The sequence below is a fragment of the Microcaecilia unicolor genome, chromosome 12 (assembly GCF_901765095.1).
Source record: "Microcaecilia unicolor chromosome 12, aMicUni1.1, whole genome shotgun sequence".
Lineage (NCBI taxonomy): Eukaryota > Metazoa > Chordata > Amphibia > Gymnophiona > Siphonopidae > Microcaecilia > Microcaecilia unicolor.
The window spans coordinates 26886904-26911919 of NC_044042.1; the positions used below are offsets into that span (position 1 = coordinate 26886904).

General features: G+C 46.2%; 1 protein-coding gene across 1 annotated transcript in view; it reads left to right on the plus strand.

Annotated features, from left to right (window-relative positions):
- The window catches only part of KDM5B (lysine demethylase 5B), a 246733-nt gene that overhangs the window by 97893 nt on the left and 123824 nt on the right, over positions 1-25016 (plus strand). The window contains 3 exon segments of the mRNA XM_030221829.1: positions 348-506; positions 7866-7985; positions 16523-16681. Coding sequence (XP_030077689.1) covers positions 348-506; positions 7866-7985; positions 16523-16681 — 438 coding nt within the window.

The following is a 25016-nucleotide window of genomic DNA, read 5'->3' on the forward strand; positions in this document are numbered from 1 at the left end:
ACACCTTTTTCAGTAGTAGCTCACGGTGAGTTACATTCAGGTACACTCATAATCTAATTTTGTACCAGAGGCAGTGGAGGGTTAAATTACTACAAGGAGCGGCAGTGGGATTTGAACCGGCCACCTCTGGATGTCAATACTATACTGTGGCAAGTTAAATAGGTAACTTATATACTTGTAGAGGTGAGGTTAGAGGTGTGGCAGGGACTGACCAAAAAGTTAACTGGAAAACAGGGAACTTCAGGTACTTTGCAGATAATTTAATAGTTTTGCTGGTGGTAGTGCAGTCACTTGTAAGAAACTATTTTGATGACTGATCATTGTGATCTTGCTATTTTATGCACCAGGTGGATTTGTATGTTTGTCTTATCTGTGGAAGTGGCAGCGATGAAGATCGTCTGCTGCTGTGTGATGGCTGCGATGACAGTTACCATACGTTCTGTCTTATTCCACCTCTTCATGATGTTCCTAAAGGAGACTGGCGCTGCCCTAAATGCCTGGCCCAGGTAAACTAGAAAAATGTGGCACATTTTCTAGTAGCTCATTTGTGAAGGCCAATGTAAGAGCAATTATAGGATATAACTGTACAGGAGTATTGTGGGCTTGACAGGAGCCCGGTTTCTATAGCAGGGGCATGCAGCATCTTTGAGGTAATTAAAATAAATAAAAAACTGTTCTTCAGGATAACTAAAATAGCAAATTAGCTAAAATTATTAGAAGATATGCAGATATAAGCAAATAATAAAATTTAGGATATTCTGGAAACTGGACTAATTTTTGGCCCTCAGATTGGAGTTCACCACCTTTGTGCTAATTGGGAACCCAACTATGTGCTTCAGTTTAGATTTTTGTAAAACTAATAATCTTTTCATAAATCTTTCATCTCTCAAATTACTCGAGCAACACCAGTATATAGTGTAGTGTTACTCATGTATGATGAATGCTTGATTCCTAATTTAAGAAGGGACCCCCCCCACCCTTTTAACCATAAACGATCCACCCAGAAAAATGTTTAATATTAATATGTATGAATAAACTGAAATAGTGGTATGAAATATAAAATTATATGAATTGTAGGGGTTCTTTTATTAAGATATGCTAACAATTAGCACATGCTTAATGCTGTACAGCCTGTAGTAATATAATAGGCTGCATGGCGTTTAGCATGCGCTAATCATTAGTGTGAGCTAAATCCATTAGCGTGCTTTAGTAAAACAACCCTTTATTTTAGTGTACCAAATATTTTTTCATTAAAAATTTGGGTATTATGTTAATGGCTGAATTGTGAGCACCCATCAAATGTGAATATTTTTACTGCTGTAATTGCCTGTTACCTATCTTTTGACTAATTTTTGCTCTGCACTGCCTGGGTTACTTTCTTTAAAAAAAGCAGTAAATAAATTCTAATAAATGAAGACAATAAATCATGAAGTACATGGTTCTATAACACAGAAATATGTTAAGCAGGACTGGATCTTCAGGTATACAGTTAGGTAAAACGGGAAATGATTCAACTTGTATCTCTGGATATGGATCTATATGGCTATACTAGCTAATCAGTGCTTACCAATGTGTTTTGGGCCATGACCCCATAGTTTCAGGCACAGTGACCTCCATGACTCCACCAAACCACATTATGATAGCATGCCTATGCGCTTCCAGGCAAGGTTGTGACCTGCATTTTGGGAAACCCTGACTTAAATACTTTAAAAATGATAGATACAGTGCTTAAAGAATCAGCAACAAATTTGTCATGTAGTGCTTCCTCTGATACCCATTCAGAGTTAACCTGTGGACACTTAGAGGATCCTCTTCTACCAAGTGCTGCCCAAGTCCCACCTGCATTATGTATTGCCAAGCACACACCAACTTAATTCAAGATGGTTTCTTTACCATGTATGTAATATCTGGTGTAAAGTAATGGTATGTTTCGTAAAGGTTTGTTTTATTACTGTAGAAAGTAAATTATTTGCAATTTATGATGCTTTTTTATTTCAACCCTCCATTGCCCCACGTAAGCCGCATTGAGCCTGCCATGAGTGGAAAAGCGCGGGGTACAAATGTAAAAAATGAAAATAAAACAATACAAAAATAATCCAAAGATGATATCCACAAGCTTTTGATGTCATGCCAGTCCTTCAGATGTTTTAATCAAAATGACCAGTGATTGTGTAACTAAAGGTACTTTTCTGAACGTTATCTGTCAGATTTATTACCTTTCAGCTTGATGAGATGTGCTAACCAAATGTTTTTTCAAATTCTGCATATAGCGTTTGGCAGTATATCAGGTTTGAATAAATGATAAAGTGGAGCAGGTCAAGGCTAGTTACAAATCCAAAAATAAAATTCAAAGCAAAAAAAACTACAAAACTGATAGGAATGATCAGAAACTAACAAAAAAAGAAACCCCAACCATTGACAAAAACAAAAAGATCCCCAATGCAGCCTACTGCTCAGTAGGCCTCTAACCTGAGTCTATGAAATCTTCTTGAACAAGGTGTTTTTCAACATAATCTTAAATTTCTTATAAGATTCCTTGCTCACAAAGAGAGGAAGCCCATTCCAAAGAGTTGGGACCAGCCAAAAAAAAAAAAATCAGATTCCATTGCATCCCACAGATCAATCCAGAGACTTGTGGGTTATGTCCCTCAACCAGCAGATGGAGATAGAGAGAACTCCGAGGTTTGCTATATATGGTCATGTGCAGCCATCCAAACTTCAACATTCTATCTAGCAGGTGGAGAGTCATACCAGTGCAGCTCTATAGTGATCTGGCTCCTATCCCGTGCCGTCAGGTATTGTTGAGCCTGTAGGGGGGTTGAGAAGCTGTTTGTAGCTAGGGGTATACCTGGTGGTGCCAGGTCCCTCCCCGTCTCCCCTCCCAGAAGGTAATTGAAAAAACAAAAAGCCTGGAAGGGGGCTGACGCTGATTTGGGAGGAACGCCTCTTCAAGTTTCAGTGCACGCCTCAGCCGGCGCCATTTTTGTCTCACTGCACATGCTGAGTTCAGAGTCGGACGGAGTGTGGAGCGCCCCGCAGTCAGGCTTGGGGGGGGGGGCTTTGCCCAGATCGTCTCCCTCAGGGGTTGACGTGGCACCGCTGCTCTTCTCACTGGAGTTTGTGCTGTTGATGCACAGAGCGTTTCAGTTGAGGAGTGGGGGGGGGGGGGGGGGCGCCCACCCGCCCGCCCGCCCGCAGCAACTGACTTTCTGCCTTGGTCTCAGGTCTCTCAGCCGGTTTCCTCTGCTAATCTGCCAAAGCGACTGAGATTGGAGTCCATGGGCATTGTAGAGGAGTTTTCTGGCCCTTCTGATACAGAAGAAGGTCATTTTTCAGTGGATTCCCCACAGGCACCGTCGGAGGGGCTAGAGGAGGGGGAGTTGCAGTCGGGGGAAGGTGATGATCCCACAGCAGGGTACGGCTGTTCTGTAGTGAAGAACTCCCCTCCCTCATTGTTCAGGCTCTGGAAGTTCTCAATATTTCATCTCCAGATGAGGCCCCTTCGACCAGCGCTGCCCCATCTATTATGATGGGGACAAAGGGGTCCCTCTTAGGCCTTTCATATTCATGAGGCTATGAAGGTGCTGATTGCAGCACAATGGAACACGCCCAACGCCGGCCTCAGGGTGGCGCGGGCGATGGTGAAGCTTTATCCCATGCGTGCGGAGGCTGTGTCTTCCTTAAAGATGCCGACGGTGGACTCCTTGATTACAGGGGTCACAAAAAAGACCACGCTACCGGTGGAAGGAGGCACGGCCCTTCGGGACCCCCAGGACCAGAAGCTGGAGTCCTCTCTTCAGTCAGTTTTTGAGGTGGCGTCCTTATCCCTTCAGGCATCTGTTTGCGGCTCATATGTGGCAAGAGCTTGTCTCTCTTGGATTCAGAAGGCTTCTTCTACAGAGGAACTGATTGAATGCCTGCTGGCCTTGGAGTCAGAATTAGCATACCTGGAAGATTTACTTTATGATCTGCTTCATGCCTCAGCCAAGGAAATTTCCTTGGTGGTTACCGCCAGTCGCAGGGTTTGGTTGAGGCACTGGGTGGCGGACACGGCTTCAAAGTCCCATTTGGCTCGGCTGCCTTTTAGAGGGAAACTCCTTTTTGGCAAGGACCTCGCAGCAATTGTGGAGGAGCTCGTGGACTCTTAAGGGTCAGCGGCTTCCAGAGGATAAGAAGGAGAGTTTTCGCTCGGTACGCCCACTGTTTCAAGAGGCCAAGCATTACAGACCTGGGCAGTCTGGTTCATTTCATAGACCTCGCTTCCAGCAGCAGCAGCCCTTTTGGGAAGACCGCCGTTCTAGCCCCTCTAATTCGCGAAGTCAGGAGGGTGCCAGATGCACACAATGATGGGGCCCTGTCCCATCTCCTTTCTCCTATCGGAGGTTGCATATCCCACTTTTGGAAGGAGTGGGCCAGGGTAACTTCAGACAAATGGGTGCTGGAAGTTATTCGGGACGGTTACAAGCTTGAATTCGCCCGTCCCTTAACAGATTTTTTTCTTGGAGTCTCCATGCAAGGCCATACCCAAGCGGTCAGCTGTCAGGGAGACGCTGTCAGAGCTGTTGCGGCTGGAAGCAGTGTGACCAGTGCCACCTGCTGAGTTGGGACAGGGCTGTTGTTCCATTTATTTCGTGGTACCCAAGAAAGGCAGCACGTTACGCCCTGTCTTTGATCTCAAGGCGGTGAACAGAGCCCTCAGGGTCCGTTATTTTCGATGGAGACCTTGCGCTCGGTGATGGCGACGGTACAGCCAGGGTATTTGACCGCTCTTTACCTCAAGGAAGCATATCTGCATATTCCCATTTGGCCGCTGCATCAGCGGTTCCTCCGCTTCGCGATTCTTGCTCAGCATTACCAATTTCAGGCCATACCATTCTGGCTGGTGACGGCTCCTCGTACCTTTTCCAAGGTTATGGTGGTCGTTGCCGCTTACTTGCAGTCTCAGGGCATTCAGGTTCACTCGTATCTAGATGATTGTCTCATCCGCGCACCCTCTCACGAGGACAGTGCCCGGGTCACATCCGAGGGGCTTCACCTACTCCATTCTCTGGGGTGGGTAGTAAACACACACAAGTGTCACCTCGTTCCTTCGCTGTCCTTGGAATACCTGGGGGTGCTGTTCGATACCCAGGTTGGCAAAGTATTTCTGCCAGAGGCACGCAGGCTATGCCTGCAGAGTCAACTTTCTTCCCTGTTGCAGAACCCGACGCCCAGAGCTTGGGACTATGTACAGGTGCTGGGGTCCATGGCAGCCACCTTGGACGTGGTAACATGGCCCAGGGGCCATATGCGCCCCCTGCAGTGGTCCCTCCTCAGCCGTTGGTCACCTCTGCCAGAGGATTATACAATCCAGATTCCTTGGACCCCAAAGCCCGGTTTGCCATGTGCTGGTGGCTGCTAGCGCAGAATCTGCAGAGGGGAATGCCCCTTGCGTCTCCGAATTGGCTGGTGGTGACCACTGATGTCAGCCTGTCAGGTTGGGGGGTGCATTGTCTCGGTCGGACAGCCCAGGGGATCTGGCCTCAGACGGAAGCGGCTTGGCCGATCAATCTTTTGGAATTACGGGTGATTCGTCTGGCACTGCAGGCATTCGGGACGATTCTGCAGGGACAGTCAGTCAGGGTTCTATCCGACAACGCTATGGCTGTGGCCTACTTCAACAGACGGGGGCACCAGGAGCACTCAGCTCGCGAAGGAGGTGGCACTTTTATGCGTATGGTTGGAGCGTCATATGTACCTCCTGTCGGCGGCTCACATTGCGGGAGTCCTAAATACTCAGGTGGACTTCCTCAGCCAGAATCAGCTGGATCCGGGAGAGTGGGAGCTTTCACAACGGGCGTTCCATCAGATCATGGAGCGCTGGGGGATTCTGGCGTTCGATCTGATGGCTCGCTGCTCCAGTTCCAGAGCCTCCTGGTTTTTCAGCAGGGGCAGGGAGTACGGGTCCGAAGGCATAGACGCTCTTCTTCAGCCCTGGCCAGAGGTCCTTCTGTACGTGTTTCCTCCGTGGCCCATGATAGGGCGGGTGATTGGGCGGATAGCACGACCATTCAGGTCTCGTGATCCTGGTGACTCCGGACTGGCCCAGGCGGCCTTGGTATGCGCATCTGGTTCGGTTAATGGTTGACAAGCTGTTTCGGTTGTCGGTGCAACTCGACCTGCTGCGCCAGGGCCCAGTAGTAATGGAGAATCGTGCTCACTTTGGACTTATGGCATGGCTCTTGAAAGGGTGCGTCTCAGACGGAAGGGCTATTTCGAGAAGGTCATAGTCATGATGTTGCAGGCTCAGAAGCGCTCTACGTCATCGACCTATGCGTGTGTCTGGCGCACCTTTGTCTCGTGGTGTGCTTCTTTGGGAATTGTGGCAGAGTCTGCTTCGATACAATCGATCCTGGCTTTTTTGCAGGATGGACTGGATAAAGCTCTATTCTTGAGCTCCTTGAAGGTGCAGGTGGCGGCCTTGGCATGTTTTAGGGGCCGTCTACATGGTCGCTCCCTGGCATCGCATCCGGATGTGGTGCGATTTCTGCGGGGGGTTAACCATGTTCGTCCATGGTTTCCGGTTCTTCCGGAGTGGAGCCTCAATTTGGTACTGCGATGCAGCGTCCTCCGTTCGGGCCTCTGTCTAAGGCATCTCTAAAGGATCTTACATTGAAAGCTGAGTTTCTGGTGGCCATGGCCTCGGCAAGGCGGGTGTCGGAGTTTCAAGCTTTATCCTGCAGGGATCCCTTTCTACGTTTCACTGAGGCTGGGGTCTGCATCAGGACAGTTCCATCCTTCCTGCCCAAAGTGGTGTCTTGCTTTTATTTGAACCAGTCGGTGATGTTGCCAGCTTTTCGGAAGGCAGACTATCCAGACAACTTCCAGGCTCTGCACAGTTTGGACGTGAGCTGTGTTCTTATCCGGTATTTGGAGGTCACAAATTCCATCCGACGGTCAGACCATTTGTTCGTGCTCTTTGCAGGACGGAATAAGGGTAACATGGCTTAGAAAGCCACAGTGGCCCATTCGACAAGGGCTCAAGCTACATCCTTTGCAGAGTGTCGTTTAGTGCCATTAGAAGAGATTTGCAGGGCGGCAACTTGGGCTTCGGTGCATACCTTTGCAAGGCACTAGCGTTTGGATGTGGCTGTGTGGCAGGATGCAGCGTTCGGGGCTTCTGTGTTGGCTGCTGGGGCCGAAGGGTGCCACCCTACTTGAGGACTGCTTTGGTATATTCCACAAGTCTCAGGATTGATCTGTGGGATGCAATGGAAGGTAAAATTAGGTCTTACCTGATAATTTTCTTTCCATTAGTCCCAACAGATCAATCCAGAGGCCCTCCCTCGTACTAGTATTCTGTGAGTTCTTTGAGTTTGTTGTTTTCTGTATAGGTTTGTTCAATTCCGGTTCATCTGTTTGGTCTGTTGGAATTTAAAAAAAAGAAAAGAAAGAAATGAAGAGAAGCAAGACAATTCGTCAGTGGCAGCTGGTTAGTTGCGGAGCACTGTGGTTGCAGTGACATAAATTCCCGTGCCGTGCATTTTGGTACGATGGGAGAGGCAGGAGAGTGCGTTTCATAATGTCTGGGGTGTCTGTCTAATGCTTTGGTATCGTTTATACTGAGGTTTGGATGGCTGCACATGACCACATATAGCAAACCTCGGAGTTCTCTCTATCTCCATCTGCTGGTTGAGGGACATAACCCTCAAGTCTCTGGATTGATCTGTTGGGACTAATGGAAAGAAAATTATCAGGTAAGACCTAATTTTACCATCTACATTCTGCCAGACCCAGAAAGCTTCAGGACACAAGACACACTGGAAAATACTTTCTTTTGTGGCATTGGTGAACTGATTTGCATGTCTTGTACCTTTCTACTGCAGGAATGCAACAAGCCTCAAGAAGCATTTGGCTTTGAACAAGCAGCAAGAGATTATACGCTTCGCACGTTTGGCGAAATGGCTGATGCATTTAAATCGGACTATTTTAACATGCCAGTGCATGTAAGTTTTCATGGATTATGATCATTGGATTTATTTATTTTATAATTATCAGCTGCATGTTCTTGAAAAATGATCATGCAAGGTGATCACAAAACACCCTCTCCCCAACTTTTGACTTTTCACACTACAATAAAACTCACAATGTGTGACCATCTCTGGGAAAGGGTGACCAAAGTCATCAGAAACAAAATTTAGGTTCTAATGAATTCTGTTAGAGCAAACAAATTGTAATATAACAGTTCAAACCCCATTCATTTATGTGAAAAACTGAAAATGTTACAGAAGTTCAAACAACTTTAGACTGCTTGTAGACCTGTGACATGAAAAATCAGCCTTTCTCAACATTTTGGATCCGCTACTTGTCACTTTTTCCCAGAGACAAGTCACACATAACCCACCATACATTGTCTTTCCAGCATGGATTTTCATTTTTTAGATCAGTGCTTGTCAATCTTTTTGTGGCTATGACCCCATGATTGAGGTTAATTAAAATTGTATGAGCCTCCACAAAGTGAAGAATAATGATGCACTTATGGAGAGTTCATCCAAGCTGCAGTCCCATATGGGGGTCCGACTCAGTGTGAGAAGGTCTGTTCTGGATACTTCAAAAACACCTTTGGTTCTATACATGTTTTTTGGTACTGAACTAGCATATCAGAAAATAAATGCAAGTTTCCATTAAGTAGCTTCCCACAATTCCAGAACCTGTGGACAGTTGTGTCCATCAACCACAGGTGGAGATAGAGAACTGAAAACTGAGCTGAGACCTCTCTTGTTATCCAGTCCGGTTCCTCAATATTTTCTGTCTCCAGCAGGTGGATGGACACACTTTTCAGCCTCTGGTTCTGAGTGATTTGCTCCTCGTCCAGTTGATCTTTGCAGGTGGCTTGACTCAGCAGAGTCATATCTGGAGGTTTTCAGATCCCTGTCCCTGTTGCCCTGCAAATTTACTTCTTCCCTCCCGTCACCTCTCCCTTATTTCCACTTCCTGTGCAGCTCTCCTTTTCCAGCAGAACAACCCTTAAAAAAAAAAAAAAAAGAGAGAGAAAAAGATTTTCTGGAGAGCATGGGACAGTATCTGTCCTGATCCTTTCTTGCCTGGGGTAAGATGTGGAGACTGTGAGCTTGTGGGGAGGCAGCTGGCAGTAGAAAGTCTGACTAAAGTTTGACTCTGAACTGCTTGAAAGGCTGCAAGTTCTACTTGATGCAGAAGGAGGGATCCTGACTCGCACACTTGTGACAGGGTGAATGGTGAGTCTTGCAGAGGCAGTTATGCGTTGTTCGTGCTGTGGGACCTCCTGGCTGGCATCAGGGTGTTGCAGTGCATAGAAGCCAGGAATCCCACAGGACATGAAGGAAATGGTCGTTACCTGAACATCTTCAGATTTGGCGCAACATCCGAGTACGCTGGGGATTTTGGGCTTCTTAGCAGGGCCGGTGTGCAGTTTGATACAGGAGAGAGTGGGAACTGGTGCCATTTTGTCAGGGCCGACTGGCAGTGAGGAACAGCCTCTGATCACGCGCAGAGTACAACCGGCATTTTACAACCTTGGGGCTCGACAGAGCGTTCAGCGGCATCTGGAGCTGTCTTTTTTCTGGATTTATATTGCTGTTATACCAGGTCTATTTAATGAAGCAGGGACAGTTGCAGTTGCTGCAAGATGCTTCAGTTTCTTGCTCTCCTTCCAAAAGATCTCGTTTAGACCTCCAGGAATGGTCAGATGAGGCACTCTCTGCTTCTGTCTCCTTATCTGAGGGGGCCTCGGTCTCTTCAAAGGAGCTGTTATTGAAAGAGCCATTAGAGAAGGGAGAGCTCCCTCGTGAGGAGGGGGATGATCCGAAAGTACTCAGGTTGTTCATAAAGAGGAGCTCAGTACTGTTATTTCTGAGGCACTAGCAGTGCTTTCCATTGAGGAGCCTTCTGTTTGGGTGTCGAGAGTTCCATCTTCGTCAATCATTAGGGGGCTTAGAGGTTCTTCTAAGGCTTTTCCGATACATCTAGATGCTCAGGACCTGATTACAGCAGAATGGGCCTCACCAGATGTGGTGTCATGACTTGCCTCTGTCGGTTATGGAAAAGAAAGATAAATTTCAGCTTCCCAGGGTGGATTCCCTTATTACAGCGGTGACTAAAAAGACCACCATTACCTTAAAAGACCTACAGGATAGGAAGCTTGAAGGCTTTGCTGAAACAAGCTTTAGAATTGGCCTCTTTGAGCTTTCAAGCAACAGTGTGCAGCTCATTTGTGGAAAGAGCATGCCTGAAGTGGCAGCAGCAGTTCGCAAAACAAGATGGATGCTATAACACCCAGCTGGAAGCGGGTTGGCCTGTTTGACAGATGTGTGTTATGGGTTATGGCCTGCAGTATGTCTTTGGCTGTCATGACACATCAACCCTGGCTGTGGCATTGAACCAGCGAATGCAGTATCAAAGTCGAGTCTAGTTAAACTGCCTTTTCAGGGCAAGTGGCTATTTGGAGAAGATCTTAGTAACTTGGTGAGAGAACTGAGGGGAAACTAAGCCACAGTGGTTGGCAGAGGATAAACTGAAAGCCTGTCTTCAGGGGGGCTCTGAATTTTGAGATAGCAGACAGTACCAATCTGGTCGTGAGCAATATGGTCATAAATCCTGCTTTCAGGCACACCGGTCCTTTGTTTTGTGCAGACATGAAGTACTGTCAGTCAGCTTGAGCACCCAACGCCTCCCGAGCTTCGCAATGGTGCGAGGCTGATCCACTCTTTTCTTCCTCCAGTGAGAGGACATCTTCAGAAGTTTTGAGAGAAGTGGTTCAAAATCACGTCAGACCAGTGTGTTCTGGATATTCTTAAAGAAGGTTACAATTTGGAGTTCTAAAGCCCGGATGAAGAGGTGGCTTAGAGTGCCCCAATCCTGAAAAATTATCTCACAATGTCTCATTTCACCATTCCTCAGATTGAGAAAGTACCTCAATTGTGTTCCAGGATAAAAACACATTGCAAACTAATCTTGGACACTTCCTCTTTTTGACTAGGGAGAGAGGGTCTTCTATGTGACTATCCTCCAATACCCCTCGTACGGACAACTCTTCTGAAACTCAAGGTAGTACCGGGGAACCATCACTCCACATTGGCATGGAGAACTGTTGCACCCCAACATTGAGTCTCTTGCCCTGACAAGATGCAGGATGTTGGAAGGGTAACTATAACTTCATTGAATTTGCCTGACAGTGTTTCACAAGAATTACTGGCTTTCATGAGAGATTCCACTGGGAGGTTTTATGGTTTTAGTTGAAAGAGATTTGCTGTCTGGTATGATAGAAGGGACCCAGACTCCTTCTCCATACAATAACTGCATGAATATCTTCTCCGCTTGTCTTAGGTTTAAAAACCACCTCCATCAGGGTATACCTTGGGCAACTGGTGCTTATCACCAACATGTAGAAGGAAAATTCATCTCTGTACAGCTTATAGCTCAATTTATGTGAGGCTTGCTTCCATTGAAGCCTCTATCAAGTCACCTGCAGCTTTAAAGGACCTCACTGTGGTATTAACCCAAATGATGAAAGCTCTCTTTGAGCTGCTTGATGTTTGTGAACTGAAGGACCTGACCTGACCTGGAAGGTCTTATTTATTGTGGTGGTAATTCCAGTGCACAGAGCTGTAGTAATGATATTCCGTATACTAAGTTCTTTAACCTCAAGATGGTTCTTCACACTAATCCTAAGTTCTAAAAGTGGTATCTGATTTTCACTTTAATCAGTCTATCATCTACCAATATTTTTTCCCAGGCCTCAGACCTACAAAGGTGAAACCACACTGTACATGTTGGATTGCACGAGAGACCTTAGAAGAGATTAAAGCCCTTGTTTTCTTTCTTTTGACCTGCCAACAATTGCACACTGGCTTACAGACTGCATTTCCTTTGCTTATGCCCAGGCAGACTTGTCTTTTGAACGTCGTATCACAGCTCATAAGGTCGGAGCTATTGCTACATTTGTAGCTCACTCAAGATCAGCCTCCATTGGAGGAAATTTGCAAGGCTGGGACATGGATATCTATTGACAGCTCACTATAGTTTGGAAAAGGACTTGCGATATGACATTTGGTTTGGCTGGTCAGTCCTTCAGAATCTATTTGGGGATTAGAAACCAACTCCGTCCTCCATAGGCCTGTTTCTTTTCTGTTCCATGCTTTCATCTTAGAAACAATAAAATACAAACAAGATTAGTTTCCACCAAAGCTGTTGGTCTGCCAGTTGCAGTACCTTGTTGCCCTCTTCCCCACTCCACCCTTTTTTTTTTTTTTTTTTAAATTCCAGGCATTCTATAAATTGGGAGTCTCGTGATGTGAAGACTTACCATCCTGCTTGTTCTTGGAGAAAACCTAGTTCCCAGAATCTACCTGAGAATCTCTCAAATCCTTCTGAATTTCAGACCCAACTTGAAGGTGGTGTGTGTGGGTCGTTTTTTTATTTTATTTTATTTTTTTAAATGTTTGCTATTTGTGATGGAAAGGTCCTAGACCTCTTTTTGTGTCCCACAGAATAACTGCTGGAATACCTTCTACATCTATCAAAAGTCAGGCTTGAAAATAAGCTCTTAAAGTTTAACTGCCAGGACTTGATCTATATCACCATGTGAAAGGTAGACATCGTTCTACAGCCTTTAATTTGCTTTGTGTGGGGCTTGCTTCGATTGAATCAAGCCTCTTGGAAAATACCTAGTGTACCTGAATGTAATTCATCTTGAAGTACCTGACCTGGAAGGTGGTCTTATCAACCAAATGGAAGTAGGGATTTGGAAATGTCTGTATGGGGGCAAAACAACTCTGAAAATTAAATGGAATGGGTGGAACTTTGGCATTGGGAGGGGGGAACAGTGAAAACACATTCAATTTGAAAATGGATCAGACTGGATCAGGGGTTTCAGAGAAATAAGCACTCAGCTCTCACCCTTTCCTCCCCTCCTACTGTAAGAAAGGTCCATTACATTTCTATGGGAGAAGCAGTGAAACACAAACTCCGGAATTTCTGCTTTCAAAACTGCTTCTCAACTCTTGCCTACCCCCAAACTGCCTCATCTTAAAATAACCCTCCCAGAACTGTCTCAACCTCTATATACACCACCTGAACTACCACACCACCTCTAAAGTGCCCTTCTCTCCTCAAAATACCCTGTCACCGTAGCTATCCACAAACTGATCCCACTCCCCCAAATACCCAAACCTTCTTCCCCATGCCCCTGAACTATACCTCGCATAGATATGTATCTCACATACATATATTGACCCCAAATAAGCCTGGGATTATAGTAGTCCAAAGTAAACTAATTGGATAGCAAATTACATCTTTCTCGTATGCTTAGATAAGCTTGATTCTGGAAAGATATGTCAAGGTTCATAATTTCATAACCATGGCAATGTTAGCCCAGCTGAGGTCAGTATCCATAGAAGAGTTGAAAGACTGCAACATGGACTCCATCCACACATTCACATCACATTAATGTCAATAGAAAGATTCCTAGCATGAGTAAGTTTGGTCAGTTTTTCCTGTGGAATCTTGAGATATAGGATCAGACTCCATCCCACCTGGGGTCCATGTTTATTTCCATGTTGCCTTAATTTAAAAAGCAATCTGTAGCCAGGTATTCTCATGCATGAGGCTTGTATATATGCTGCTTGTCTTCAAAGAAAACAACAACGTTCCATACCTCTAACAAATGTTCAAGGGCAGTAGGATATTGGTCCTCACAAACCCATCATCTTCTATTCCTGATTTTGAAGCTTTACAGAGAGTTGATGGCCCCACATGTGCATGATTCAATACTCTAGAGCAGCGGTTCTCAGCTGGGATATTATGACACCCTGGTATGTTGTCTGGACTTAAGAGGTGTCATGGGGCTGGTACAGGCAGGGCAGAAGCACTGAGGGGATGGTGGCAGCAGGAAGCACAGAGAAAAACCACACGGAGTGTGGAGGTGCACTTGATCCCCACGGGACAAAAAAGCGAAAACAAAAAAAGGGGTGGGGAAAATAGGCTCTATTCAAACAATGGGGCAGACGTATAAATTAATTAAAACAATGATTTTTATTGTGAATAAGTGACTCAACACAGCCGTGTTTTGGCGCCGTAGCGCCTTCCTCAGTAGTCTATAAAGACAAATATAATGACAGAAATAATACATAAATACTGCATACAAAATAAATATATCAGTGTACGTATAAACTAAATGAACATCATTTAGTTTATACGTACACTGATATATTTATTTTGTATGCAGTATTTATGTATTATTTCTGTCATTATATTTGTTTTTATAGACTCCTGAGGAAGGTGCTACGGCGCCGAAACACGGCTGTGTTGTCACCTATTCACAATAAAAATCATTGTTTTAATTAATTTATACGTCTGCCCCATTGTTTGAATAGAGCCTATTTTCCCCACCCCTTTTTTTGTTTTAGCAGGAAGCACAGCCCAGTGGCAGAAGAGACAGCCACATAAGCCTTGACATTCTTCATTTGTGAGCTGCGTTTCTTCCTTGGGTCAGAGCAGCGTGGGGTACTTGACAAATTCCTGGAGGAAAAGCCCATAAACTGTTAAGGTGGACCTGTGGAAAGCCACTGCTTATCCTTGAAATTAATGGAGTCTCGCTACTTTTCGGGACCCTGCTAGATACTTGTAACCTGGACTGGCCACTTTTGGAAGCAGGATCCTCAGTAGAGCTACTCTTACTCTTATGTCCTACATGATCTAGTTTTAAGTGCACCTCTTGTTGGAGGTAAGTAGGGCTTTTGTGGGTGCAGCAGATCATGTTTACATTTAACCTTTTCTTCAACCTGGGCTCCTACATGTATGCATGTATCACAGACACTTAAGCACGAATACATCAGCTCTGTCTGGCATAAATGCTTGCACCTAAATGCCCTTTGGGCATCTACATATAAGCAGAATTACCTCCTATCTGTCCACCCAGTGGTGTCCTGGTTCAAGCAGGGCTTATTGCAACATAACACTTCTAATAAATGATGACCCCACCCCCTTTTGTGGGACCTAAACATCATCTCTCAGTTCCTGGAAGTCCCTTTCAAACAATTGGGCCAGGCACCATTCAAATAGCTCACCACATAACAACTCTAAGCTCTGATTCACTGTAACTCCCTATGCCTAGTTTTCCCCAACAGTTTGCTTCCAGATTTCTTCCCCAAGTGATAGTGGAGTTTCACCTCACATTCCATTGCCCCTTTGGTTCTCTCTACCATTTGCAGAGGCCATATGGAAATATTCTCAATTATTGGTCTTTCCTTGAACCTAAACACCCTGGTCATGTGGGTAACCAAATAGCTAAATGATCAACCTCCAGCTGGGTTTCAGAAACTGCCTTATATGGTGTGTAGTCCCGCCCAGCGCATCCCAGGATGCACTGGGCAGGGCTGGGCGCCGCCATTTTGCAGCGTCGAAGGAAGAAGAGGGAGGCAGGCTGTGTCCCTCCTCCAACCAAGGTAGGGGGGCAGGCAGAGAGGGAGGGTGAGCGTCGGATCGGATGGCAGAGCGGACCTTTGCCAATGCTGGGGGTTGGGTTGGGGGAGGGCGGAGGTCCAGCGGACCGCCAGCCCCCCTGTCGCGGGGGGCGGCGGCAACCATGGCCACTGGACCACCTGACCACCAGGCAGGGACCATTTTTGGGGGGTTTGGGGGGGGCTGGAGACCCACCAGATCTCCAGCCCCCCCGAACCTGGGGGGGTGGGATCGTCGGGAGGGACTGGAGGTCTGCCGGACCTCCAGTCCCCTGTCGCTGGAGGGGGGGGAGGTGGTTTGCGTCGTTGGGGGGAATGGGGGCCTGCCAGCATGCAAATGCATGCTGGACAAGGCTCACCATTTCTCCCCAATGATCTGCAAACCCTAACGCCAGCTCGGAGCTGGCATAGGGTTTGCCGCGGTCAGCGACCCAATATTTGGCGCGCTAGTCGCTGATCATTGGGGATGAATGCGTTAAGCGCTGATTAGCATGCATTAGCATGCTACTTGCGCTAAGAGCCCTCGAGTGCGCTGTTTCACGCACTCGAGGGCTCTGATCATGGGGCGGCAGCAAACGCCGGCGCTAGTATGGCGTTAACAGCCTCTAGCGTCGGCGTTTGCTTTTGATCATGAGGGCCATAGTATGGGGGAGTTTCTGCACACAGGAGCTGTAAGATGGCACCATATTGTGTGGCCGCATTCCCCTGCTGTTTATGGAGAATCTCTATTAGGGTAAGCAACTTAACGTTTCACACAAAACTGGCTTTATGTGTAGGAAGGCATTTGTAAAATTACCCCTTAAAAGACATGGAAGCACTTCAGTGTGACGTTGGATGTCACTGTTGTTTTGTGAAACTCACTTTCATCACCCTTATTTTTGAAATATATTTAAATTAAGTGTGGTTTAAGGAAATCGTTGTATCAGAAGAGTTCTTGTAATGGAATTCTGTTTTGGAGTTATTTTGAGTCATTATGGTATTTGAGTGAAGATGCAAACAACTTGTGAAACTGAGCTTATTGTTAATTAGTACTTTTCTTCTCCTAGATGGTTCCTACAGAACTGGTTGAGAAAGAATTTTGGCGTCTTGTTAGCACAATTGAAGAGGATGTCACTGTTGAATATGGGGCAGATATTGCTTCTAAGGAGTTTGGCAGCGGCTTTCCTGTTAGAGATGGGAAAATGAGAGTAAAACCAGAAGAGGAGGTAAATATGCTTATCAAAGCTAGGCTGAAATGAATACATTTCTCAGAAGACCTACGTATGTGGACAAGTAGGGTAACAGTTCTCGCAGGTGGGGGATGTCATCAAAAGTATGTGTTTATGAAACCGTAGAGCTTTGTAGAGAGCTCTGCTGACACCTGTGGGTGGTCTAAAGCATTGTTTTTGCATAGCCATGGCCTACGCAGATACAAGTGAATCAAGTTACATCTGTCAACATTTTTACCACTGGGTTTTGTTTGTGCATTTTAACAATTAAACCAAGTATAACACTTGTACAGAAAAACAATATCAGCAGCAATTATACATGTACAGCAAAGAAAAAAGAAACATTCTTAAACTAAAAAAATATAAATTAGTTTGAATTGTCCAAATCCACACGGGAAGAATAAGAAATAAGAACAATACTAAATATATAAGAAAAAGGCTTCTTCTAGCAGGCCTAGGACTCAAGTTTATTTAAAAGAGAATTAGTTATTTAGTTCTGAAATTGGAGACAGTTAAAAGGGACACAGATGGAGGAAAGGTGGTCTAGTGGCTAAGAAAGTAGAAAGACATAAAGGATCAAGCATCTGTATATGAAGGTTAAATGAAAAGTATATATCTACCTCCATAACTTTTATTTAAATGAAGACACTATACTGAATAAAACATGAAAATGCTTGAAACTTGCCTTTATGTTTCAACAATTTTTATTGAAGACAAATTGAACTTACACTCCACAATAGGATGTACCTGATATTCAGAAATACTGTATCCTGTTACAACTCTTTAATACCTTATTATACATTACTTCATCTTCAAGTTTGTAATTTTCTCCTCCTCCCTATCCCCCCCTTATAACCCTATCGTCCTTCCACCTTCCCCCCCTATCTTTCCCCCCTCCCTCCCCTCCCTCATAGGTTACACTGTGTTTATTGCAAATTCCTATCATAAGGTGTCATTCTGGCCCATCATAACTTGTTAAGTACAAGACTTCTACCACGATGTGTAAGAGTATTTATAAAGGGTCCCCAAATCTTTAAAAATCGATTTTTCCTTTTGTAGGAGCCTTTGGCTTCTTTCATCTCCCACATCATCAGTTGATGTATTTGATTTCTCCAATGCCAATACTCAGGAGAATCAGGTGTAGTCCATGACTGCAAAATACATTTCCTTGCAAGTAAATACAGTTTGCGGCAAAGTAGTTTTTCATCTGCTTTCATTCCCCTAAAGGAGTCCGGGCAATCCAAGACCAATTGTATAGCTGTTCTTTGGACCCGCCCGGACACCACAAGGGACACAAAGTTCTCCACTTTTCTCCAGAACTGTTGTATTCTTATACATTCCCAAAATGCATGATAGTAGGTATTTTCATTACTATTACATTTCAAACAAATGGGCGTATGTATGCCTCCCGCTCTAAATAGTTGTACTTGCGTGAAGTAGGCCCTGTGTAAAACCCGGAAAGCACATTCTCGATAAAGCGCCCCGCTGATCAGTTTAGGTATTCCCTTTATATGAGCTACGATGTCCCAATTGGCAAGACTCGTCCCCACATCTGCTTCCCATCTTTGCCTAAGCTGGGCTAACTCTGCCCCAGGTCTCAACAACCATATCTTCCCCTGAATGACGGAAACGGATGGGGCTTCATCTGAGATCTCTATAAACAGCTCCTGAATCTTCTTACCCAGGCCATTTTTTAGTGCTTCAGTATCTAAGGTCCTGATATAATGTTTCAACTGACAGTGTGCATATTTATCGCCCCATGCTAATTCCCCCTGTTGGAGTATTTGCCCTAAATTTTTAATCTGACCCTCTGAATTAACCACTTGTCCTATATTCCTAATACCTGCCTGTGCCCACCTCACAAAAGCCTGATTCGCTATTCCGGGTAGAAATCCTGGGTTCCCCACAATGGTTAGAAGCTCTGTTGTGTGTACGTCTCCCCCTAAACACTTCCCCAAGAACTTCCATGCGGTCTGCAGTGGGCCTAAAAGCATTGACTGCCGAATAGCCCTTGGTAATGTTGGTCTGTTTGTATGCAATAAAGATATCAATATATAAGGTTTAAAGAGATCTCCCTCCATGTCAATGGGTGTATGATAATCAGTGGAAAGTACCCAGTCCCTAACATGGCGCAAGAGACATGCTATGTTATAATATTGCATATTAGGTAACCCTAGCCCTCCTTGTTGCCACCCTCCCCATAGGCGCGTTTAAACGTATTCTGGCCTTTTTGTGTGCCCAGCAAAATTTCGAAATTAAGCGATAGAAAAGTCTTAAGTCCTTTTTTAACAAAGTCAATGGTAAGATTTGTAACATATATAACCACCGGGGTAGGATTACCATTCTAATGAGACATATTCTCCCCGATAGGGACAATGTCAGTGGGCGCCATATTTCCAATTGCTGCTCTGTTTTGTCCATCAGTCTCTTAACATTTAAACTATAAAGATTCTTTGTCTGTGTGGTAAGTAAGACCCCCAGATACCTAAACGAATCCATCTCCCATCGCAGCGGGAACTGGTCCGGCCATAATCGCTTCGTGGTTTCCGGTATCGCTAGTGCCTCTGATTTTTCAAAATTTAATTTGAACCCCGAATAGGTCCCAAATTCTTGAAAAAGTTCCAAGAGAGCTGCCAGGGACTCCTGTGGTTCCGTGAGTAATACCAGAAGGTCATCAGCGAACGCCGCAACCTTAAACTCCTGAGTCCCAAACCGCACCCCACGAACCGCCCGACACGAGCACATATCTCGGATCAAGGGGTCCAGATACAGGGCAAAGAGCAAGGGAGACAAAGGGCACCCTTGCCTGGTCCCTCTCCGTATCTCAAAATCTCCAGAGTTTACCCCATTCACCATCACTCTAGCCCGTGGGGTAAAGTATAGTGTCTTGATCGCCTGTATAAACCATCCCTGAAATCCGTAGGTATGTAGGACAGAGAACAAAAAAGGCCACTCCACGCGGTCAAACGCCTTTTCCGCGTCAAAACTTATCATAATTGAGGCCTTGTCTGCTCTAATCGTTCCAGGGAAGCTAAAATACGCCTTAAATTCCTTGTCACCGATCTTCCCTGCACGAACCCTACTTGTGCTTCATGCACTATATCTGGGAGCACCCCACTCAATCTATTGGCAAGTATTTTTGCCAATATTTTTACCTCTTGATTTAGAAGTGATATAGGTCTATATGATGTCACTAGGGTAGGGTCTCTCTGTGGTTTCGGCAATACTATTATTTGAGCTAGGTTAAGATGGCTCGGTAAGCGACCCAGTGTTACCCAGGAATTAAATGCTTTAGTCAGCGCTGGCACTATAGGGTCTCCCATCATTTTATAAAACTCTGCCTTAAGTCCATCAGGACCCGGCGCCTTCCCCACCTTACTCTTAGCAATAGCCCAACTAACCTCATCCGTGGTAACAGGCCCATTCAATCTTTTGTTGTCTAATTGTGTTATAGTAGGTGTTGCAATATTACCCAAATACAATTCACTTGCTAGGCCTCCCTCATCCTCTGTATCATATAATTGTTGGAAAAAAGTTTTAAATACTTCACTAATTTCCGCATCGGTGTGAAGAAGTTGTCCCCCCTGCCGAAGTGTCAAAATTTGAAAACTTGCCTTTTTAGAACATCTATTTACCTTTCTACATAGTTGCCACACATTTCCGCCTTTTTAGAACATCTATTTACCTTTCTACATAGTTGCCACACATTTCCGCCAACGATGGACAAGTTTTTGAAAGCCATTATGAAAGAACTGCACATCTTGTCTTTTCAACCAGTTGCTTAGTCCTTTCTGCCTCTTCTATGTCAAACATGCCCTTGAAGGTATTCTACAATTTGGAAAAAAGATGGAAATTGTGTGGCACAAAGTCTGGGCTATATGGCTGATATAAGACTGAGACCCATCTTTGCAATTTCCTTTGTGATTTGTTATGCTGTATGAGGCCTAGCTTTGTCATGTTGCAGCAATATTTCCTTCTTGTGCATCTGAACTCTTAATTATTCTTTCACAGTTTTCAGGGTTGTAATGTAATGCTTTGAGCGATCCTCCAATTGTCCTTTGAGTTCTTCAAAACCATTTTGACTCAATTTAAAGGTGGTATATCAAGTGTGGAGTAAACATAAACTTTCTCCTGTGAGACTTGTCTGTTGCCGTCATAGGTCATCCACTTCATTTTTGATCACACAAATCAGCCCTTCAATGATGCACAGTACTGAAATCAACACAGTCATCATCATAAATAACCTGCATTTCCTTAGCATCCCTCCGGACCGGCCCAGGATTGGACTGATGGGTTGTGCACGCCTTCCAGCAGGTTGGGAGACTGAGAAAAAAACTCTGACTCTAGTGAGCCAATAGGAGCCCTGGTCATGTGACCCTAGCCTCAGTATTTTCTCAGTCTCCCAGCAGGTAGGAAGTGAGCCCTTTAGTCTCTCTTAGTTATCCTCAAAACTTTTTATCTTTGTCTGTTCTGAAATTTGGTGTTTGTTTTACTCTGTGCCAGAGGAATTCTTGGGAGGCTTGTTAGCATTTATCTTTTGCCTCAGGGGTGTTATACTCGGGTGTCCCGGGTCCCTCCCCCTTTCTTTCCTCCCCTTCTCCCTGCTAAAGATCACAGTTTTCAGGGAAGGGCCCCCTTTTGGCAAGCAAAGGGGCTGCTGCCTTTGGGAGAGGCAACCAGTTTAAAGTTAAAAAAAAAAAAAAAAAAAGAGAGCTTCCCCATAGACTTAACGAGCACACAGCTCTGGTGTCTGTTTTCTGTGGTATCTGTTTCAGTATCTGCAGCAGTAAAAAAAAAAAAAAAAAAAAAAAAAAAAGAGACAGGAACGGAAAGAAAGACTCGGGGAATTTTAGTTGCTCTTCAGGAGTCTTTTAAGATCTCTTTTCGTGGGTGTGTAGTTGGCTAATCGCTAAATTTTGTTATTTGTTTTTGGCGCGAACCGTTCCGGCGCGTGCACGCGCGTCTCCGCGATGTCGGAGAAATTGAAGCGCTGCGCTGTCTGTCAGCGGCGGGGGGTTTCATCCGCCGGTTCTTGTAAATATTGTTCCTTGCCGGGGCCGAGCTCCTCGCCGTCGCGGTCTATTTCTGTGGTACCGGAGGATTCGGGCACGCGTCAGGACGCCGTTCCCTCGGATTTGGCGCGAACGGCGGCCATTTTGAATCCGGCTACGGAGCCGTCTTCGCGGTCGCAGCCTGCGATTTTACCTGTATCCAATGTTGATGATTTGAATTCCTCAGCTCTGGTACAATCTGGGCCCGCTCAGGCAGGGGGTTTTCCTCCTGAGTTTGTGCTTCAGATGTACCAGGCATTTTTGATGCACAAAGGTGATGCAGGGATGGGGGCAGGAGATACTACCAGTCCTGCTCCTCCTCCCTCTAAGAAATCGAGGGAAGCTGATTTGCATGGGATTTTTTGGGATCAGGAGATGCCCTATTTAGAGGAGGAGGAGGATCTGATGGACAATTCCTCCTTTGATCCTGATTTTGCTTCTTCTGATCCTGAGACTGCTTCTTTTGTCCAGGGGGATGACCCTTCTGTAGCTAGAGTTTTTCACAGAGATGATTTGCAGGAGCTTATTGCTATGGTCTCCTCTACTTTGAATTTTGACGATCTTCCTCCAGTTCCTCAGACCCGTAAGGTAGATTTTTTGATCAAGGGGTCTAGATCCGCAGCTAAAACATTTCCCATGCATCAGGACATCTGGGATGTCATTAAAGCGCAATGGGAGATCCCAGATGCGGCTTTTCGTCCGACTAGATCTATGTCTCGTCTTTATCAGATTCCAGAAGCAGATAAAGCTATGCTTAAAGTCCCGGTGGTGGATGCAGTGGTGTCAGCGGTGGCTAAGCGCAATACAGTGCCCGTGGATGGAGGCACGGCGCTGCGGGATGTCCAGGATAGAAGGCTAGATTCTCTGCTTAAGTCAGGTTTTGACGTTTCTTCATTGGCAGTACAGGCTGCCATTTGTGGCTCTTTAGTGGCTAGAGCCTGCTTTAGATGGGCAGAGAGAGTCTTGGATAGGACATCGGATGATCTGCAAGCTATCGATTTGGAGGTAGCTCGTATTGAGACGGGGGCAGCTTTTCTATCTGATGCTCTGTATGATCTGCTGCGAGCATCTTCTAAGTCCTTGGCTCTGGGGGTCGCTGCTCGCCGGTCTTTGTGGTTGAAGGGATGGTCGGCGGATGCGGCCTCCAAGTCAAAGTTGAGCAAGTTTCCCTTTAAAGGTTCTTTCTTGTTTGGAGAAGAATTAGATAAGCTGGTTAATTCCTTAGGGGATGGCAAAGTTCCTCGTCTACCGCAGGATAGGCCTCGTCTAGCCAACCGAGGGTTTTTTTCTGGTAGGAGTTCAGTGAGAGGCTTTCGTAGATTTTCAGCTGGCCGCGGTTATCAGCCTCCTAGGACTCGTTTTGGCAATAGGACTCAGTCCTTTCGGGGTCCTCGCAGAGGAGCAGGGTTTTCCAATCCAGGTTTTCGAGCCCAGAGTCGTTCTTCCCAATGAAGGTGCGAGGGCCTCTCCTCTGGTTCCTGTCGGAGCTCGTCTCTCTCAGTTCTATCAGAGGTGGGCCCACATCACTTCGGATCAGTGGGTCCTGGAGATTATTCGAGACGGTTATGCCTTAGAGTTCGCAAGGCCTATTTCAGACGCCTTTCTGGTGTCTCCCTGTCGCTCTCCTCTCAAGGCGAGGGCGGTTCGGGACACTCTACGAAGGCTTTTAGATCTGCAGGCTATATGTCCAGTTCCTCCTGCGGAGTACGGCCTAGGCCGCTATTCCATTTATTTTGTAGTTCCCAAGAAGGAAGACTCTTTTCGTCCTATCTTAGATCTCAAGGCGGTCAATCGAGCGCTCAGGGTCTCAAGTTTTCGTATGGAGACTCTTCGCTCAGTCATAGTCGCGGTGCGCCAGGGAGAATACTTGACAGCCTTGGATCTCACAGAGGCCTACTTGCATATCCCTATTCGGCCGGCCCACCACAGGTTCTTGCGCTTTGCAATTCTGGGGCGGCATTACCAGTTTCGCGCCCTGCCTTTCGGTCTTGCGACGGCCCCGCACATTTTTACCAAGGTCATGGTCGTGGTGGCCGCGGCTCTCAGGAAGGAAGGTATTCTCGTTCATCCATACCTGGACGACTGGTTAATCAGAGCAAAGTCTTATCAGGAGAGTTGCCGAGTCACAGACCAGGTGATGCGGTTCTTACAGTCGCTAGGTTGGGTAATAAATGTACCCAAGAGTCGGTTAATTCCTTCTCAGTCTCTGGAGTATCTAGGGGTCGTTTTCGATACGGCTCGGGGCCGTGTCTTTCTGCCACAGGGCAGGGTTGTAAAGCTCCGGTCTCAGATTCAGGACTTACTTCGCCAGCACCGTCCTTCGGCGCGGGATTATCTTCAGGTCCTCGGTTCCATGGCAGCCACAATAGAGGTAGTTCCTTGGGCCAGGCTGCACATGCGTCCTCTTCAGTGGTCCCTTCTGTCCCGGTGGTCCTCTCAGAGGGATTCGATACAGATGCGGTTACCTCTTCGCAACAGGGAGCGCAGCTCTCTGTTCTGGTGGCTGAGGATGAAGAATCTCACTGTGGGAATGCCTTTGGAATCTCCTCGTTGGATACAGTTAACGACGGATGCCAGTCTGCGAGGCTGGGGAGCACATTGTCTAAGCAAATGGACCCAGGGGCTCTGGTCTCAGCTGGAAGCAGTTCAGTCCATCAACTTTCTAGAGACCAGGGCGATCAGGCTAGCGCTGCAGCAGTTCAGTTCTCTACTGTCAGGCAAGGCAGTACGAGTCCTGTCGGACAATGCCTCGGCAGTGGCGTATATCAACCGCCAGGGAGGAACGAGGTGTCGCCTCTTGTGTCGGGAGGCGGAGAGTCTGCTAGCCGGGGCGGAAGTACACCTGTCAGCCATCTCAGCATCGCATGTAGCAGGAGTGGAGAACGTTCAAGCCGATTTTCTCAGCCGTCACACTCTCGACCCGGGAGAATGGGCTCTCAGCGATCAGGCGTTTCAGCTGATAGTGGACCGCTGGGGCACTCCAGTTCTGGATCTTTTTGCCACCAGTCTCAACTCAAAGGTCTCTCGATTCTTCAGTCGCCGAAAGGATGCGAGGGCAGAAGGAGTAGACGCTCTCTTACAGCACTGGCCCTCGGGCCTTCTTTACGCGTTTCCTCCGTGGCCGCTGATAGGTCGTCTCCTACAGAGGATAGAGGAACACGGGGGACCGGTGGTTCTGGTGGCACCAGACTGGCCTCGACGGCCGTGGTACGCGGATCTACAACGTCTGTTGGTGGCGTCTCCCCTTCCGCTTCCACTTCACAAGACTTTAGTGGAGCAAG